Source organism: Anastrepha obliqua, chromosome 2 (genome assembly GCF_027943255.1).
Source record: "Anastrepha obliqua isolate idAnaObli1 chromosome 2, idAnaObli1_1.0, whole genome shotgun sequence".
Taxonomy (NCBI): Eukaryota; Metazoa; Arthropoda; class Insecta; order Diptera; family Tephritidae; genus Anastrepha; species Anastrepha obliqua.
Window position 1 is genome coordinate 72,817,734 of NC_072893.1, and position 20,289 is coordinate 72,838,022.

The 20,289-nt window shown below is 33.9% G+C and overlaps 1 protein-coding gene across 1 annotated transcript in view; it reads left to right on the top strand.

Moving 5' to 3' along the window:
* The window catches only part of LOC129238203 (uncharacterized), a 69,671-nt gene that overhangs the window by 40,053 nt on the left and 9,329 nt on the right, over positions 1-20,289 (top strand). The window contains exon 2 of the mRNA XM_054873245.1: positions 7,314-7,584. Coding sequence (XP_054729220.1) covers positions 7,417-7,584 — 168 coding nt within the window. The 5' untranslated portion in view covers positions 7,314-7,416. The remainder of the gene's footprint in view (positions 1-7,313; positions 7,585-20,289) is intronic.

The following is a 20,289-nucleotide window of genomic DNA, read 5'->3' on the forward strand; positions in this document are numbered from 1 at the left end:
CAAAATTGTAAACATACGATTATTTTTTTATGAAAATATATTTTATGCTACAACCAAAACCATATCACGCAAGTTTCAAACTTTGGACAAAATATTAAAATTGTTTTTCTAAATAATATCAAATTCTTAACTTTATAGGTAGAATTTTTCTTAGCATCCAGTTCCATAGCCCATGGAATTTCAGTATAAAAAATTGCAAGTTTCAAGTGAATACAAAATACCGTTGATTTTTGGCATTTTCTTTTGTTGAGTACGCATTTTCTTCGATGTAAAACAATTTTGCGTGTAGTTTATATGGCAGAAATGGCGTGATTTTGGTTTTTGTTATAATATGAACTATATTTAGGTTGGGTCAAATATACAAATAAGTGTACTTTTATTAAAATATTTAAATAACTAATTTCAAATTATTTAAACTTTTTTCATTCTTTCACTCATATCCGCTTCATTTTCTCGAATAGATATGTATGTACATATATAGTATGTACTTATATATGGGCAATAAAAAAATGCTTTTTCTGAAAATTTAAATTTGAAAGTGTTGAGAAGTTTAATCAAAAACTTAGCAAATACCTGATGCACCAATGAGGAAAAAAATGAACTGTCGACAGAGTTGAACAGAGATGTAAGAATTTAATTATTTTTATTGTGATTGAAATGCTTAGCTCAGGTTTCAGAAAAATATTTAATACTTCAATTTAAAGTATCAACTGTCATCAATTCATTGGATGAGAACATGAAAGAAGGTTTCTAATGATAATCCTGCTAAAAGACAATAAATTTTTGCAAGAGTTGTTGCAGCATAGCGAAGATATTACAATACTTGAAAGGCTTTGTACGTGACCACCATTCGTTAAGGCCCAGTAGAAAGAAATAAGACTCCTAAACAAACAAAACAAAAATGTATCTGCCTTTCGTAGGCGGCATAAAATAGTAAACAATTATCCAATTTTGTTTTTGAATAACTTTTGCACTAATGATGATGGGGATGGACATCTTTCTTTTGAACTTTACGCGTTCTATTACTTATTCGTTTGTATGCTGCAGCTGTCTAGTTAGCAAGTGTCAAATGACTACAATCCGACACCATTTGAGAAAACAACAAATATTTCGATAGGGTGATTAATATTGCGCCACCTTGGAGAACGTTTTTTGTGTAAGAATTTAGTTAAATTTATTTATTTATAAAATTTTTAATTCTTTATTTAATTTGCATTTTATATTAAATTAAAATTTTAATTTATTTTTATTATAAATAGATTTAACTAAATACAGTTATTTAAAATTAATTAATAAATAATATTTATTTAATTGCTTAAATTTTTAATAATTTTTTTAACAAACCACGCAAAATTTAGAAAAATTGAATACATTTTTATTCAACATTTTTTAAATTTTTATCCAAAATTTTTAAATTTTAATAATTTTTTTCATAAATTTTTATCCAAAATTTTTAAATTTTTAGTATGCATTTTTTTAATTTATACTCATGGTTCATAGAATTCTAATAAGCAAGTGCTAGTTTTAAGCGGCTAAAAATTTGCTTTGATTTTTATTAAGTTTTTCTTTTCTGACGGTCCGTTGAACTTTATTCTATACATATAAGTGAATTTCTTACAACACCAATTTTTATAAATTGCTTTTATTAATGAAAACGCCACTAGAACTGTCACCAAAAAAAGCTTCTTTAAACATCAACGCGATTATTTAGCCGCTTCAAACTTGAAAGTTATTATACCAAAATTCGATGAACTCTAAAACTGCATACTTGAACTTTTTCTTAAAATTTAGTTTAAAGAATTGAAAATTTTAAATATTTGTAGATCTTGTATTAAGTATATTTTATTTATATAATATCAAAAAAAAGGAAAAGTAACAAAAATTTTAAACGAAAAAATTGTAAACATTAAAAAAATCATCATACACTCAGTTATGCTCTCTATATATGTATGTGCTATTTATATATTTTACATCTACTTTTTACATCTTCCTGGAAGGCCAGATTAGCACAAATATAATACACCTAAATCACAGAAGAGATCCCAAAATATCCCAAAAACTGTGAATGAGTATTTAATATTCTTTAAAAAATTGCACTACATTTGAGGTGCCCTTATTCGACAAAGAAAAAATATTAATTTAACAGTCAAAAACGATATTACGACATTATATTAAGTTCAGCGAAAACCGAACCGCTTAAGACTATAAAACTAACAAAGAAATCTTTGTTTTCCAATTGCTGTTATTTCGCCAACCATTGGTTGACCTAATTTTTTGTCAGTAATGCATTAAGTGTCTAGAGCGGCCAGAGGTGGGCTTACAAACTAAGTTTAAGATAAAAGTAACTGACTCCTTTGTATTATGCTATTTGTGAATATATGTATAAGTACTTGTGTGCACAAAAATAGCAGCGCGATATGTTGCAAAGTTTTGATTTCGGATTTAACTTTGACTTAGCCTTCTTTTATTTCAAATATAGTTTACACTACAAAATTAAAAAAAAAAATAAAATTTTAGCTTTCCTCAAAACTTCAAACTTCTTATTACAAATTTTTTATTAGCTGTACACAGTTTTATATCCCATTGAATTTTGGTATGATAAAGTGGCTATTTGAGGTGGTTCAAAAATCGCGTGGAGTTTACTGGCGAACGAGTGCTCGACATTTTTTACACAAACAAAAGGAACAACCGCCAGCAAAAAAATTAAAAAAAAAACTTCGAAAATCAACGCAATTTTTAAATCACTTCAAACTTGCACTCGATTACTCCATATTTAAATGGGTTGCAAAACTGGATATACAAAATTTTTCAAAATATTCTGTCTAAAAATTGAAATATTGCTGAATATGTGTTTAAAATATAATTTTTTTTATTCAAAGTTTGAAAATTTGAGTTACATACATCGTTTTTAGTGTACTAAAGACCTAAATTTTAATTTAATTTGAAATAAAAAAAATTGTCAAAACTTGGCAATATGTCGCGCTGCTATTATTATGAGCACAGGTGTATGTAGTTGTGTACGTTTGTATATGTTTGAAATTTGGCTACTACTAGTAACTAATAGCTTATAAAATATCATAATTAACAGATTTTAGTTGTATGTATATATACATACGTACATATGCACATATGCACATGTAAAAGGTGAGCGTTGCCATGAACTGGTTGTTACACCTTTTACAACATTAATTTTTTAGAGCGAACTGAGAATGCATGCACAAGGTCAATTTGCAATCGAAGTAGAACTTTCCAAGAGATTGGCATTTATGTATGTATGTTTTAAATATTTCATAATCTGTATAGGACAATTTTTACAATTATGTATATATATGAGGTCGTTATCAACAAAAATTTTTTTGGGAGGAGTAGGAAAGTGTGCGGGGCGGAATCAAACTTCATATTCCCCGGCTCAAGTTTCGTAAATTTGTGATGAATCGCATAAATTTATATCTCAAAGCAATTTAAAGCGAACTAGTTTTGTAGGTTACTTAGATGGAGGCTAAGCCCATAAATACTTCGCAAAATTTTTGCTTCATTAGATTATAAAATTATTATTGGTTGTGAAATAAAACTTCATCCAAATGACGACAATGGTTGGCCCCACCGCAGCCTATTCTTTCAACTAAACTTTCCCATATCAGTTGCCAGTTTTGGTGCTACCTCAAAAATGATTCTACAAGACTCTGGATCGATTCTGAGTTATGCGCATAAAGTTCTAGCAAAGTCTAGCTATAGTTGAAAAAATCCCAGCTGGCTCAATGACATTGCCAAGGCAATTAATAACAAGATTATACCATCTGCCATTCGGAGGTTTTTATATCGATATGGCGTTACCAGCAGCATTTACGAGAAAGAGCCAATGGTGACTTCATTTCCTCACAGAGCTCATTGACTTCTATACAAACACTTAAAGTTTTTAAAATTTTTAAACGCTAGATGCTGCTATGCTTCGACATGGAGCTGAGCTACCCTCACTTTTTCGAGTTGGAATGAGCTATCAAAGCCTTAGGAGCTTTTATTATGGTTAAGAAGCATATGCCATTTCCACAGAACTATTTTTCGAAGAATTTTCTACTCACCGAAGCTGTGCACCATACAAACTAATGTGGCTATAATGAGGAACTTATAATATATGGGTTTTGTTCTAAGACAGAACTTTACTTCTCAATTTCTGACTTTTTCTATTGTAGCTTGTGCTGATTTCTCCCCTTTATAGGTTTTATTAGTTCTTTTAATTATTATTGAGTAATCTATTTCCCCTCCCAAATTATGGAGAGAAGATAATTTGTTTTTGAAATACTATAGCCGCGAGTTTAGGACAATGTTTTACAGACCACTCTATGATTAGAACCACTTTGGCAACATTATCGTGTTCTGTACGGAGAGTATGACAAACCCAATTTCATTTTCTTTCTTTTTTGCGGAATTAATTGGGCAGCTTTTAGTAATCAGAAGAATTTTTGTATTGGAGATTGTTCTCGGCTAAAATATACGTTCTGTAGGTATAGCTTCTGCTCAAATATGAACGAGACTGATTTAATAAAACACAAGCGGTTAATTATTGTTCAATTTTTAATTTATCTCCTTCAAAGTAATCACCATTGCAGGCGATACACATATGCCAACGTTTTTTCCAATCATCATAGCATTTCTGGAAGGCCGATTTCAGTATGGATTTCAGTTCCTTCTTCGAATTCTCTTTTATGACTTCAATTGTCTCAAAATGTTTTCCACGGAGCGGCAACTTGAGCCTGGGAAACAGGAAAATATCACATGGAGCCATATCAGGCGAATCCGGTGCTTGCGGAACGATATTAACATTATTTTTGTTCAAATAATCGCGAACAAGACGTGATGTATGAGCTGGTGCATTATCGTGATGCAAGAACCATGACTTGTTGTCCCACAATTCCTTCGTTTTAAGACGAATGTTCTCGCGCAAACGCTTTAAAACGTCTAAATAATATTCAGCGTTAACCGATTTTGCGATTTGTGCGATTTTCAAGCACAATTTCCTTTACTTTTCCGATGTTTTCGTCGTTTACTGATGTTGGAATAACAAAATTTCAAACAAATTCTTTGAATTTCCATCGTTAAATTCGAAAAACACACTCGAGCTTGACTTGTTTACAGTAGCACCGAAAACAAACTATGTGACATATCACGCTGAAATTTGCCATGTAAGCTTATAACAGTCCTACCAAAAAACAAAAAATTTATTTTTGCCATATGTCATCCGCGGACCGTTTTATTGATGAAGTCTCGTTCATATTTGAGCAGAAGGTATAAGTAATGCTGAAGCACTTTTTGACACGGTCGTCGAGTATGTGGACAGACACAAGTCAGTTCGCAGAACCATATAGGAGGCCTGCTAAGCTTATGAAATGCAGTACGTACGTTACAAATACGAGCTGCCACATCTGCACAACTCATTTTTTGTGATTTGTCTACCGAGGTAGCACAACTCATCCATGTCTTTGATAATGAGGCGTTTTCGTTGGTAGTAAGTTCATGAGGAGATGTGTTTGTTGTTTATATTCTCGTAAGCTTAGTTTTTGTGAAGTTTTTTTAGACCGACTGCGCATGCATTCATTGGTATTCGGCGAAGTTTTGAAGTGGCGTTAGCTAATGTGTGAGTCATAAAGTAGATGTCGTCAGCGTAATTTCGGTCACTCACTTTTTGGTTTAGCCTCCATTGCAGTCCTTCTGGAACTTCTGCATTTGTGAGTTTTAAGACCCCATTGAGAACCAAAGCAGCGATAAGAGGCAGCCCTGTCAAACGCCTTTGCTTAGGGCAAATTTACCGCTGATTCGGCCGCCGTAGCCGAATGGGTTGGTGCGTGACTACCATTCGGAATTCAGAGAGAGAACAAAGAACGTCGGTTCGAATCTCCGTGAAACACCAAAATTAAGAAAAAAGTTCTTTCTAATAGCGGTCGCCCCTCGACAGGCAATGGCAAACCTCCGAGTGTATTTCTGCCATGAAAAAGATCCTCATAAAAAATATTTGCCGTTCGGAGTCGGCTTGAAACTGTAGGTCCCTCCATTTGTGGAACAACATTAACACGCACACCACAAATAGGAGGAGGAGCTCAACCAAACACCCAAAAAGGGTGTACGCGCTAATTATATATATATTTCCTTTAAAGCGTACACTTCTAATGCGTTACTATACAAGGCTTCCAGAATGTCGATGATTATCAAGGAACGAGCTCCATATAGTCAGTCAGGAGAATGGCTTTCAAATATCTTTCTATTTCTCCATCTTTACCAATAGACGGTACTTGTACCTTTTCCTCTTTTTCTTCTTTTTATTAATAAAAATACCGTATTATAAAGTTAATGGTTGTTTATTACTTGAACCTTTGGAAATGTACGGTTCAGTTTTGGCTCTGTTCGGCTTTAAAAATCGATTTTCGGCTGCTCACTAATAATAGGTGGTGCAAAATTAATGATCCAATTTTGTTTTTCAATAACTATTTTACTAAATAAAAAAATAATTTGGAATAATGGAAATCTTTATTTTGAACTTTTTCACTTATTGTTGCTATTGTGGCACTAACGCAAGCCGTGTCAGTATAGTGTATATATCACCAGTCGTCTTCGTCTAGCTCATCTAAAAGTAGGCCTAGGAAATATGCTATTTCGACAGGTTGAGGCCAAAGAGAGAGCGGTGTTGGATGAGTGGGCTTTAAGGGGCATGTGGAAGGGTGGCTAGTGTCGTGCGGGGTGCCTTCGCATGTCGGACATATGATTGGTATGTCGGGGTCAATTCTGGATAAGTAGGAGTTTAACTTGCTACAATATCCAGAACGTAATTGTGGCCTCCCGTTTCTACCTATCTGTTTGTGTACTGTAGCAGCTTAGTTCACAAGTGCGAAATATGTTTGATGTACAAAAAATGTAAAACTTTCTAAACTAGGGTAACTCATTTTGCGCCACCTTCATATTTTTATTTAATTCTTAGCGTTAAATCAATATCATTTGTTATTGAGATATGTGTTGTTAGCCCTATGCCACTAATAAAAAATGCTATATACTTTCATTTTATGAACATGCAAGCCTAAGCCATATGCACTTAACGCAAGCTTGAATTTGGTGTTAATATGTATGCATTAAGAAAATGATAAGTAAGTAAAAAAAAGTATAGTTTACATTTCTTCACGACCGATATTCTCGATCGCTAGTAACTTCCCTATTCTATTCAAAATTATTTATAATTATATTGTACTTTATTTGTAAAAAATATACACAATAAAATGAATAAAATTACTTTACTCAAATTTCAACACTTTCATCTCTTTCTCTTTCAGATTTTCCCCTCATCTCCATCTATTTGTGAATTCCGAAGGCAAATTAAAAAAAATAAATCCGCAATAACCCAGAAACAAAAACAAAAAAAAAGAAGCTTTAAAAATGCAGTTACTGCGATGCAGTTTGAGTATTCTCCTTGCGCTTGGCATTTGTCACTTGTGTCTGACGTTGCCTGCCGTACGTGTCAAACGTCAACCCGATGACCTGCTCTCACTCGAGGCGGAGAGTGCGGATGCATTCAACAGTGACTTGAATCCCATCAATGCAGAGGTAATATACAATACAACAATACGAATAAGCAAAAAGTCCAATAAGAAGCAGAGAAATGCTCTTAAATAATTCGTTATGCATCGTCATCATGCAATAAATTTACCTCGTGGCAAAAGCATGTTGATGCTGCATGCAACAAAAGGCACATTATGCGATAGTTTGTGTGCCAGTCGAAACTAGTTTTCACGCTCCTTTGCTTTTTGGTGATTTTTACGTATACAAAAGCGTTCATACTAACATAATTTGGCTGTATGTACAAACGTACACTTATGCACGTCGTTCAACAGATTGCTTGGTTGGGGGTTATTTCGGCAAATGCGTTTACTTTTTTTTGGTATTTGGCGCTTGCGATTGTTAAAGAAGGAAATGTTGAGTTTATTATTGAACGTTTACATACAGGCACTTACATATAAACATAAGTATACAGCTACATGCACACCTATATTTACTGATCGGTATTTATTTGCACTGCAGGAAGCAAAAATCTTTAATTCGCATTGTTATACCGCTTGGCGCGCCGTTATTCGTTTTGTTTTTCTTGCTTTCAAGATTTTGTGTAAATCACAAGTCGGCTATTATTTTACTTTCTTTCAATTTTGTGCTCAATTTGAATCTACTGTTTGATGGAAAAGGTGATTGCTGGATTTTTTTCAATCTCAATTGTGGCATATTGAAAACTTGGCTTAGTTGGAATCGTAGTGAGCTCGTGCACGAAAGTAGGAAGTTGCGGTTGAAAAGGGGATACGTTTTCAGAAAGTAAAAAAAAATATATTTTGCTCTCTTTTGATGTTGAAACTTGGGTATGTATTCTTTCTCCGTGGAATATATATATATATATAATTGGCGCGGACACTTCTGTTAGGTGTTTGGCCGAGCTCCTAATCCTATTTGTGGTGTGCGTCTTGATGTTGTTCCACAAATGGATGGAGGGGCTTACAGTTTCAAGCCGACTCCGAACGGCAGATATTTTTATGAGGAGCTTTTTCATGGCAGAAATACACTCGGAGGTTTACCATTGCCTGCCGAGGGGCGACCGCTATTAGAAAAATGTTTTTTTTTTTATTAAATTTGCTTTCACCGAGATTCGAACCAACGACCTCTCAGTGAATTCCGAATGGTGATCACACACCAACCCATTCGGCTACGGCGGCCGTGGAATAGTCGTTGCAAATAATATTCAGATAATGAACGAAGTGCCTTCAAAAGTTAGCTGAAAGAGGGAATTAACAAAAACAAAAAAAAACAATATTTCCTGCTTTCATAACAAAAGCAATAAGTTAAGCCTTTCTTTCTTTGTAGTTAATATCGAGCGCTTGATAAAGCATATAAAATGCCCCGCTTTTCCAGGACATTTAATAAATTTAAGAGACTAAAAGGTTCATTCAGCGTAACCTGAAATGAGCTGGCTTTCGCTCCATCTACTTTTCTGTGTCTCACAGGTTTTCGGTTAATGGCTCTTCCTCTATTATTGCCTTGCAGTACTGTCATCTGCTTTACGGGTTTCCTTATCCCCTCTACTTTCATTTTTTCTTATCATTGGTTTACAACGCCAACTTCCGTTCGAGTTAGACTAATAGATAGTACATCAAGTTTTGCTTACACATAGTTGTGAGATGTGCAGGTTCTTTCTTTATCACACATATCAACTACTCTGCATTAAAAAAACGATAACACGCGGATTTTTTGACCAATTTTGACAATTTATTGCCTTTCTTTTAATTTTTAATATTTTTTTAAAGCATTATCCCACAAAAATCATATAAATCCTGGTTTCAAGCTTTGTGAAAACTAAAAAAAATTACACAAATTCTCACAAATATCTCACACGTTTTAATCGAAATTTTTAGAAAATATTTCAGCATGCAGTTTTACAGACCATTGAATTTTGTGTTAGTAAGGTGTAAGTTTCATGAGGCTCGAAAAAGGTGTTGATTTTTGACATTTTTTTTTGCTGGCGGGGTTTTCTGCCATATGGAAAAAAACGAGCATTCATTACATGGGGAAAATGCAGAAACAATTTTTCAGAAATCAACAAGATTTTTGAGCCAATTCAAATTTGCACTTTATTATACGAAAATTCAATTGGCACAATCCAGCGTACTCAAAATTTTCAAAAGATTCAGAATAAAATATATTGTAAATTTTTACGGCTGGACATTATTCTTTACAAATTTAATATAATCTCATTTAAAAAAAATATTTAAGATGTTCTCTTAAAACTCTCTCCATTATGGTCTGCATAAGTTAGGCACCTCTCCTATTTGCAGCGACACTCAGAAAATTGTTAAAATTTACTAACAAATTGATCAGACGACAGGTTGTTAATTATAATTTTGTTCACAGTGATCTGCAGTTTTCGAAAGTAGAAATTGGGCAAAAAAAAAGTAAATATAAAAAACATAAATAACTAAAAATTTTTTAATAATATTATAAGGAAATAAATTTGGTCAAGTCAAATAAAGGTTTTTATGACATCTGTACATAGAAATATTTTTGAGTCATATTTATTTCATAATCAGTGAAATATTCCCCGGTACATGTATTAATTTATGATAGTTTCATAAATGAAATAGTTAGTTAACTAAGTGCAGATATGAAAGTCACGTTCATGTATGCCTATACCTTAAAATAATACAAATCACTGAATCATAGACGAACATCAATCACAAAAGTCATTAACACTTGTTGGACAAAAATGCAATATACAACAACAACAACGAAAATAAATATGGACTATTCAAAAATATATGACAAACTGAAAAGAGCGAAAAATTGTATAAATAATATGTAAAACAACAAAAAACGAAATGGGCACGCACGACCTTGACGGTCGCCTAATATTGAAGTTAAAAAAATATTGGAAAAAGACATACCTAAAAACAAGAAAAAAAGCTACTGACTTGAATGTCTTTGAATTTAAATTTTTAATTTAACATTGAAAAACTAACACATTTCTCACACTAACTAATGAAGTGGTAGAGATAAAGCGCTATAAAAATATAAATAAAAAACCCACACACATAATGAAGTGAAGGCATGCACGTATATATATATGTATGCGCGCACAGAAGTGACCAATGCTGTAATCGCCTTCAAAAACGACCTATGCCAACAAACAGAGAAACGAAAGCGAAAAAGTAAAAAGCCACAAAGTAAAATGGAAAGTAAAACAAAGAAAAGTATACGTACGCCTTTGTAGACTTTGCAGAAAGGGGCAAACGAGAAGGGGTTGTAGTGATAAATGGCGAGTGGTGAGTGGCGAGTGAATGTTGTGCTGTGAGAGAGAGCGCTGCGAGTAGATGATTTACAAGTATACTCACAACAACTGCATTGGCACAACAACATTTGGTCATAACATACGATTCGAATACACGCATACATACACCCATAAGCATGTGTGATCTCACAGACGTTATAAAATATACTATACGAGTATTATGCAATATTTTATGATGCGATGCCGGGCTACCGCTAAACTCCTACACACAAGTGGACAGTCTACGAAACAGTTACTGTTGATTTAAACGAAGCATGGTTTGCCGAAAAAGAATGAGTTGCAAATTACGCTGACATAAATGCAAGAAACGAGTAAACAAAGAAAAAACCAAAATAATCATAAAAAAAGCCGCTTAAAACCAGTCTTTGACTTTTCGTTACTCATTTTATAGCATTTGCAAGTTATATTTTGCATAAACTTTAATAAAAAATTTTTATTATTTCTTTATTATGAAATGCACACAAAAATAAACTCACAATGCATAACAGAAAGTATGTCGAATCCATTCAAATTGCAGTTGCGTATACGCTATGACCTACCCTTCATTTACGTTCTGTCCTTAGCAGTGCATTCACACTAGACATTTTTAAGTATGTAGGCAATAAAAGAATAGCTATAAACATTCTACAATATTAAAATATTTAAGCCAACATAAGGCAACATTTACCATCACCAAAAGCAGATATGCTCAGCGTTAAACAAAGTGCCGAAAACAAAGCCTAAGTAGTAAATTAAAAATCACTCTTCAACCGAGCTGAGTACACATAACAGTGGTTAGATATAGTCTGCTTGTTAACGGTCGAAAATACTTTATACTCAACATTTTTTAAATTCCAGCTGTGACTGGCAGGTAACGAACAAAATAAAAACTTAAGCATCTACTAAGCAACTTGCTTAATGAGTAGTTTGTATTGCAGACACATTCAGGTGCCATTAAACGCTTAGCACATAATAGTGTTATTATTAAAATTTTGTATGCATTTACATTCACTAACAGTTACACTCATAACTCATTTTAAATGTGTAGCATTTTTGCTTGCTTCCTTTCGTTATGTGTTTGGCTGCATATGCACCTCGTTTTTTAGGCTGCCTGATTTTAATTTTTAAGGTCACCTATCAGTTAATCCACTTGTCGAATATTAAAAAATGCAGAAGATGTTTAGGTTTGCGTGTATGTTTAATTTTTACTTGTACTAATATTTTAAAACAAAAAAATTTGATTTTCTGTTCAAATGTTAAATAATTTGGTTAATGGTAAACGGGAAACATTATTTCGAGCGTTCTATGCAATTAAAGCTTTATTGCTTACACATATTTTTACATTTATTTGGCTTCTCAATATACTTATCACTTTCTGCAATTATTTTCCTTCTTATCTACCTGTTGGTTCTTCTTTTTCTACATTACTCTCTCTTGAGTCGAAAACTAATTAGCTTTACTTCGCTTTTACTCCCATAATGCAATAACATAATTTTTTACTAGAATTTTCCATTAGTCTTTACAATTTAAATAGAAATAGTTTTAGAAATATTTTTTTACTGACTGAAATCTTTAGAAGGTTACCAGGAAATCGCCGCAAGTATTTATGTATATTATTATTAGTAATTTCTGATTAATTTGGTTATTTTACATAATATCTTAAACATAACCTTTTTCGGCATAGAAGATTTCTATTTTAAATAAACAAAATGTTTTTAATATTTTGAAACAAAATTTTTTTAATTTTATCTTATTTTTAGTTAAAATGCCAATTAATAAAAATCATCCATAAAATTTGAACCAAAAAGAATGTCTGCTTGGTGAAGTTTTGAATTTACAATTTTTCACCAAATGTTTCCTCCTTCACATCACAAATTTTCTTTTTGTATTGGAACTCTCTCGAATTTTTTTTAAACTCTACAAACTATAATAAACTCTGCAACTAATAATAACGTAAGTTGATAGACTCAGCAGGTAGTCCAAAATAACGAACCATCGATTCATCGATCGATCAACATTACCTGTTTATATGCATTTGTATATAATTGGCGCGTACACCCTTTGTGAGTGTTGGGTCTGGAGGTTGTTTCACAAACGGAGGAATCTACAGTTTCAAGCCAACTTCCAACGGCAAATATTCTTAATGAGGAGCTTTTTCATGGCAGAAATAGTTACACACGGAGGTTTGCCAATACCTGCCGAGGGGCGACCGCTACTACGAAACAATTTTTCTTAATTTTGGTCTTTCACCGAGATTCGAACCTACGTGCTCTCAGAATTCCTAATGGAACCCATTCAGCCACGGCGGCCACTAGTTGTTTAGTGTCGGGTATTTTTCAAGAGCTTATATATTTCTTTATCATAACCTTGTAGATATGATAATTCCGTGGCACTTATTTTTTTTGAATATGATGCCGAAACCTTATGTTCAAGGCAGCTACGAGTTACATGTTCCATTCGATTAGTCCAATTGTGAAATACTCTTTTCAAAGAATCTGGCTATGGCTTGGATATTGCAATAAATCGATAGTTAAGCCCACAAGCAGCTTGCGCCGAAAAAAAAATGAAAAAAGAGTATTTGTACCAAGAACAAAGGCTGAATAAAAAAGTTAAATTTGCCAAATTTTTTGTTTACTTACTTATTTTTACAATTTTTTGCTTCTTATGAAATTTTATCCGCTACTACTCCCTTAATTTTCGTAGTGTACCTTTCTGGTTAGTTTAAAAGACATACTAGGTTTTAAAATAATGTGATCAATAGAGTTAAATTCCACGAATACTGCTTCATTCGAAATGCTTGCGCCAAATTGCTAAAGAATTGTCCATTGCAAAAAAAAATTCCTTTTTTATTCCTTTGTTTGGTTAATATTTTGGAGGGGCTTAAATTTGTTACTATTGATGATTAATTCACGTCACTGAAGTGCGAAATTATGCGTCCGTCACACTTTTTGCCGTCGTATTTGTCCTTATTCCATTCATGTGACTGCTGATACTATTTATATTCCAGGTGAATAATTTCTATTTCGAGCTAAACAGCTTCGATCACCATTGAAAGCACCAGAATTTCAATCATTTGTTCAATGACATATGGGTTTATGATACCACTAGGCCATGTTGAGCACCATAAAATGACTTTGGGCAGATGGAATAGCTTCGCAGCAATCATATGTATATGAGTATAAGTGAAAATAGAGATAAACCATACCACCAATTCAAATTCTGTATACGCAGTGCATCTGCCAAATTATTAATTTTATCTCCATATTCTCATTTACAGCAGCAATTCTTTCAGTGTACATTACGATGCACTCTTCTTCAGGCTAATTGGCGCAAATTAGAGGGAATGAAGTCAAGTCCTTCTCCATTTAAAGCAGGCCTTTCGCTGCCTCTCCTACCTCCTGTAGGTAAAACATCGAATACTTTTAGGGCTGGGGTATTTGCATCCATTTGCACGACATGATTTTACCTGTTCAGCGGAACAGCTTCATTTCTATTCATCGCAATATGTAAAGGTCGTTTTAAGGCCCTTAAAATTCGTTGCTTCATCTACTGCGATATCTTCCGTCACCAAAAACCCAGAGTTTACAAATTTTGCGCAGAATTTTTGTTACAAATACTACAACTACCTTATTGGGTGTTGAGATGGCTCGAGTTGACGCTCCATATGATATGCCAGCCATTACAAGGGATTTATAAAGTGTGGTTTTTGCTTGCCGATAGATGATTTCTCTGCTTATTTGTGTTCTTATGCAGTGGGTTGCAGCTCTTATTGATTTATGGCAAATTAATTGATTGATAGTTTCGCGGTGCCAAAAATCACAGCTTTGTTTAAATATCAAAAAATGCTATAATGCCACTCTTTTCAAAATCCGTATTGCTTTTCATACTTATTATAGCATATCTAGTACTGTACTTCAATCTGTTGAATAATCTACAAATTTAGGTGTTATTTTATTTTATCAAAATCATATTCTTTCTTAGCTTTGTACGACGGAATAACGCAACTTTTACGAACTCTTATACTATGAAAATGTTCCTTAATGTATTCGGCACATGCCGAATTTATTTGGGGACTATACCAAAAATTTTATAGTCGACAGGATCAAACGTGTGCAAAGGGTGTTTATGAAAGATATGCTAAGATTAGTAAAGTTTTCTGACTCCGTTTGCTATTAATTAACTTGAAATCTTTAGAAGGGAGAGTTTTGATAATTGATTGATTGCCCATTTCTGCTTCAAATGATTAATTTTCTAAGTCCTCCAATAAAGCTTCGTAACGCTTTACGTTTCAATTTAAATATTATTATAATTATTATTAGGTTACTGCGCCCTGTGACCAAAAGAAATCTATTATGCAAAGCCAATTTAGAGATGTTAAAGATTTTAAAAATTTTAGCACTTTCGGTTTATTGTTCTATAATTTATATAAATGCACATGAATACTACCAAGGTGGTGTAGCCATTTTCTGCCTGCAAGACATTCACTGAGAATGTGTTCTGAATTCTCAGTGTCCATTTCAGTGTCCACGAATCGACCAATTTTCTTTAAGTCATGTTTCAGATCACAGTCGCCTATAAAGTAACCAACTAAAAGGCTTAAGCCTACTCTGCTGAGCGAAAGTAGCTTATCAGAAACTCTTCTATCCAAAGTTAATAATTGTTTCGCTTGTGGAATTTCACCAGTGTCCAACGAATTTTTTTTCTCCCACTTTCTGAGAAATTAGTTAGTGTGAAACTTTTGAAGTCCGCAGAAAGCCTCAGTACCAATTAGAAGCATGCTTGGTACTTTTTTTATATAAATCTAGGTAAATTGAATACAAATTATGCTCGGAATACCACTTGGACTATGTGATTTTAATGAGATCTCCAATTCTAACTCTCTAGATTTCTCAGTTTCAAAGATAGAATTTTCTGTGGTATTGAGCTCTATCTTTTAGCTTAGTTAGACGTGGATTTGTAATTAAATATTTTCAATATATTTTGGTTTTAGTAGCAGTTTAAAATCATGTTTTCCTGACCTCTTGAAATAAAATAAATAAAAAATAAATAAAACTAAGTTGTGTTGCAAAAATGTATATAGTTATTATAACTAATAAAAATATTTTGATTATTGATGACTGAACCAGATTTGTAGTAGGATCGAGTATTTAGAATATAATATATTGTGTGCCGCAGAAACTCACGAAGAAAATATGTAGAAGTTGTGCGGAGTGCTGTACTTATTTAGACATTTTGGCATGAGCCGATGCATTATCTTATCGGATAACTCACAATGTGTCTTTCCACAATTCAATTCGGGTTTTCCCTTATATTGCACGAGGTTTAGCTACAGTGTGAGGGCAGTAATGCTGGTTTAAATTAATAATTATTAGTCAATTGACCTTCACGCTCTCCTGCAGTAAGTTTTTTTATTTTAACGGCATGTAAAATTCCCCAATAAGTTGTTGTTCCATTACCCCTGACATTTCTCCGCCGGCAAAAAAAAACTCGAACGCGAATGAGCGCTGCGGCTATACTGTCACCGCACAATGGGCCAGAAGCTCGAAATTTCGGCCAAAAATGCTATTTTTTTTTTTAATTTTTGGTTTTAATGAAGTTCATATTAAATGATTCTATGCACTTTTGTACACAAATTACTGAAATAGGTTTGAATAATATTCATTGAGAACAATTCTGCGACTTTTTGAATATTATAATATAAATAATTTCGAATTTTTTAGCATTTCGCGTGTTTTTTTAATGGTAACATAATGAGTGATAGTTTTTTCTTTTACATGTAAGAAAAAAATATTTTAAATACTGTTTATGTTAATAACTAAATTACTCCTAATAAACAGAGTAGGTATGTCTAGATAAATGGAAAATCGAAGATGACTACGTTCAATCAATTAGACTTATACGTATAAATAATATCCACATGCACCGTGGTGAAACTCAGATATATATTAAGTTGAACAACAAGATCGTACGGTCACAGCAAGATCCTCCTACAGCGATTCTCATGATTATTTTTGATGAAAAATCATCTTCCTCTTGGTGGTGATTAAGGATGGCTTGAGCGTATGTTAGACGCGATTGGCGGTCAGCAGCTAACAGCTGATGCACCGCCTGGACTTTGTACGGAAACATCTTCAAATCTTGTACCAAAATTCGCTGTAAAGACCGTCGACTGATACCCATTTGCGTGGCACGTCGTCTGGTCGATGTCGACGGCACTTCCATGACATCCTCGGCTACAGCAGCAATATTCTCTGCAAAACGGCTACTCCGGGGTCTGCCACGCCTGGCAGCATCTCGTGTTGTGCCAGTCTCTTCGAAGCGAGCGGCTAAACGTCGCAGTGTTTCACCAGTAGGCGTTGGACGGCGAGGAAATCTGCGACGAAATTCACGTTGTGCCAAAGACACCGACCGATTATTGGTCAAATAAATAGTCAGCAATATTCCGCGTTCTGGAGCAGTGTAGCGTAACATTGTTTATTAACGTGTATTTCGCATGTGTTTACTACACAAATGTCAAAACAGAACTGACATTAGGGGCTAATCGCAAAATTTATAGCATTTACTTTAGCGCCACCTGTTATAACTGCTTGGTAATTGGCTTTAAATTACTCTGATATGATATATAGGGTAATTAGAAAGCAGACGATCTAGAAAGAAAAGGCTCGATACTAGACATAGCAGAGGTGGAGGCAGCTGCTAACCCATTCAATACAATAAAAACATGGATTGCGCCACAGTACTATGTTTACGTCGAAATAAGATGGAAGAAATTAACTACATGTAATACAATAAGAAAAATATGGTCGTTGTAAGGCATCCGGGTGATAAATTACCTGTTAGGATGCTCTCGCTCAAACATTTCACTTATTACTGTAACTCTTACAGGTCACTAGAACATAGGGATCATGCAGCCAGACTCAACCTTCTGCAGAGGCTGTCAGGCGGAGGGGGTGAATTATGCGAATGTCTATGTAGGTTTAGCCAGCACAAGACTTCGTTCTTTCGTTAAACCTTTCCTACCGCAAATTAATGAAATCGCAGACATAGAGATAAAAACTTTGCTGTTATATTTGGATCTCACAAAATGAGTCTGACTCAAAAACAAAATAAATAAAACAAAATACAACATACAGGAACAGTGGTAATAAAACGGCGCTAGTCGCTAATTAAGATTATTTTGGTAAAAAATCAACCACATCAACAACAACAACAAAATGTTCAAATGAAACCTTTTGCTACATTCCTCTAACAAATTGAAAAATGATATACCAAACAGCTCCTCAAAGTGTGTACTTTAACTACGCTTGCTTGCGTACTTTAATTTTATTACAAATTATAAATGATTTCTTCTGATGAATGAACTTCTACTATTGTACCATAGAGGCTATTACCTCGAAATGGGAGATGAAAGCTAAAATTTTGCACATACTTTTAATGTGGTGTTATAAAAGTTATCAAAGAAGTTTCAGAAGATCCCGTACCCAAGTCGTAAAATATTAAAAGTGAAGACCAGTTTTTTGCAAATATCTTGCTTCCTGTGGTTTTTTTTTTTTATTTTAAAACAAATTAAAAATGTAGAGGATCAAATTCTCTACTAATTGCGTATTAAAAAATGTTTGATACGATCAATTGTTACAGAAACAGATAGTTTTAGCCGCGTTCCCCAATACAAAGTCAACCGTTGTTTTACGAAATTCAGTAATTTCCGTTGCTATGTGAGACCTATTCTTTGCAACTTTTTCTTAAAAACGCTTAGCTGCAACACATCATATGTGGAAAGCTTACATTTTATCAAAAAGTACCGGGAATTGTTCAATAAAACGCAAAATAATTGTTTAATCATCAAAATTTATTTTGTCGCCTTCAAAATAGGCTCCATTCGAAGCAATACACATATGCCAACCATTAGTTCAGTCATCAAAGCACCTTTTAAACGCGTTTGAAGGAATCTTCTTCAGCTCCTTCAGCGAATTTTCCTTAATGGCCTCTATTGACTCAAAGGGACAACCGCGGAGTGGCAATTTAAGTTTTCGGAAAAGGAAAAAGTCAAAGGGGGCTAAATCCGGTTGAATAAGATGGTTGTTTAATGAGATTTGTCGAGTTCACAAAGTGTTCACAATGTAAGCCTTGTGAGACGGTGCGCTATCATGGTGCAAGATCCATCAATTTTCTTTCCACAAATTCGTCCGTTTCCTACGCATATGCTCTCTCTCAAACGTCGCATAACTTCCAAATAATTTTCTTTATTTACTGTAGAACCATTTAGAATGAATTCCGAGTGCACAACACCATGATAATCAAAGAAAACGAGTAGCATGACTTTCACTTTTTGACCGACTTTGACGTGGTTTTTTGCGTTTCGGCTCATGTGGACTGGTTTGCATGTCAAACTCATATACCCACATCTCACCATCTCTTATGATGCGCTGGCTAAACTTTGGGTTCGAATTCACTTGCTCAAGCATGTCTTCAGCCACCTTCTTCCGATGATTTTTTTGAAAGAAATTCAACTCTCTTGGAACGAGTCGAGCAGCCACGCGTCTCATGCCCAATTGATGATGTGAAATATTGCAAATTGATTCGTGAGACACGCCAAGGTTGCGAGCTACCACCCTCAAACTTAAATGATGGTTTACCATTTACCAGCACTATTTTCTTGATTTTGTCGACGTTTTCATCCATTGGGGTATTCTTCCACGACTTCTCAGCTCTCTGCAAAAGCCTTATACCGCTCGTAAACCTGTGATCTGTGTTTTAAATAAAGCACACTCGCCATAGGCTTTCTGCAACATTTTCAACGATTGATTCGGCACTCGAAATCCCGTTCAAAACATAAAATTTAAGACAAATTCTTTGTTCGATATTTTTATCTATAGTGAAAATCGCAGAGCAAACCTGCGGTTGACTGATGTAATTAAATGCCAAAACCAAGCTATTTCACAGTTTAAAACTTTCAAACTCTGCAACACTATAGAGGACAGTTGCACCAACATTCCACAAAAAAAATTTAGCCATATTTGTAACGCGCGCTTTTTCCCGATATTTTTTTACAGAATGTATTTATAGCGTTTTGAAAATAATTAGAAAGATACGAGTATGAGAAAACTTAATTTAATATTTAATTTTTCCATTGTGTTTCAAAATGAAATTAAACGAAAACGAAATATTTTCGACTTACGATTGAAGCCGGCCGATAAAGATTTTGCTCTTAAATATTCATATATTACAAATGCTACATAAAAGCATAAAGGAAATTGATACAGAGACGCTAAACGGCCTCAATCTTTCGCTATCTACACTCAAAGCAAAGCGAGTGACTTCAGATTCGTAATTAGAGACCCCGAAAATCCCCCAAATACCAAGTTTCAAGTCGATCCGTTACGATTTCGAGTTTTGGCCACTTTTGAAGTTCGTTGGCCCATAGTGCAGCGTAGGGAGCGTTAATGCAT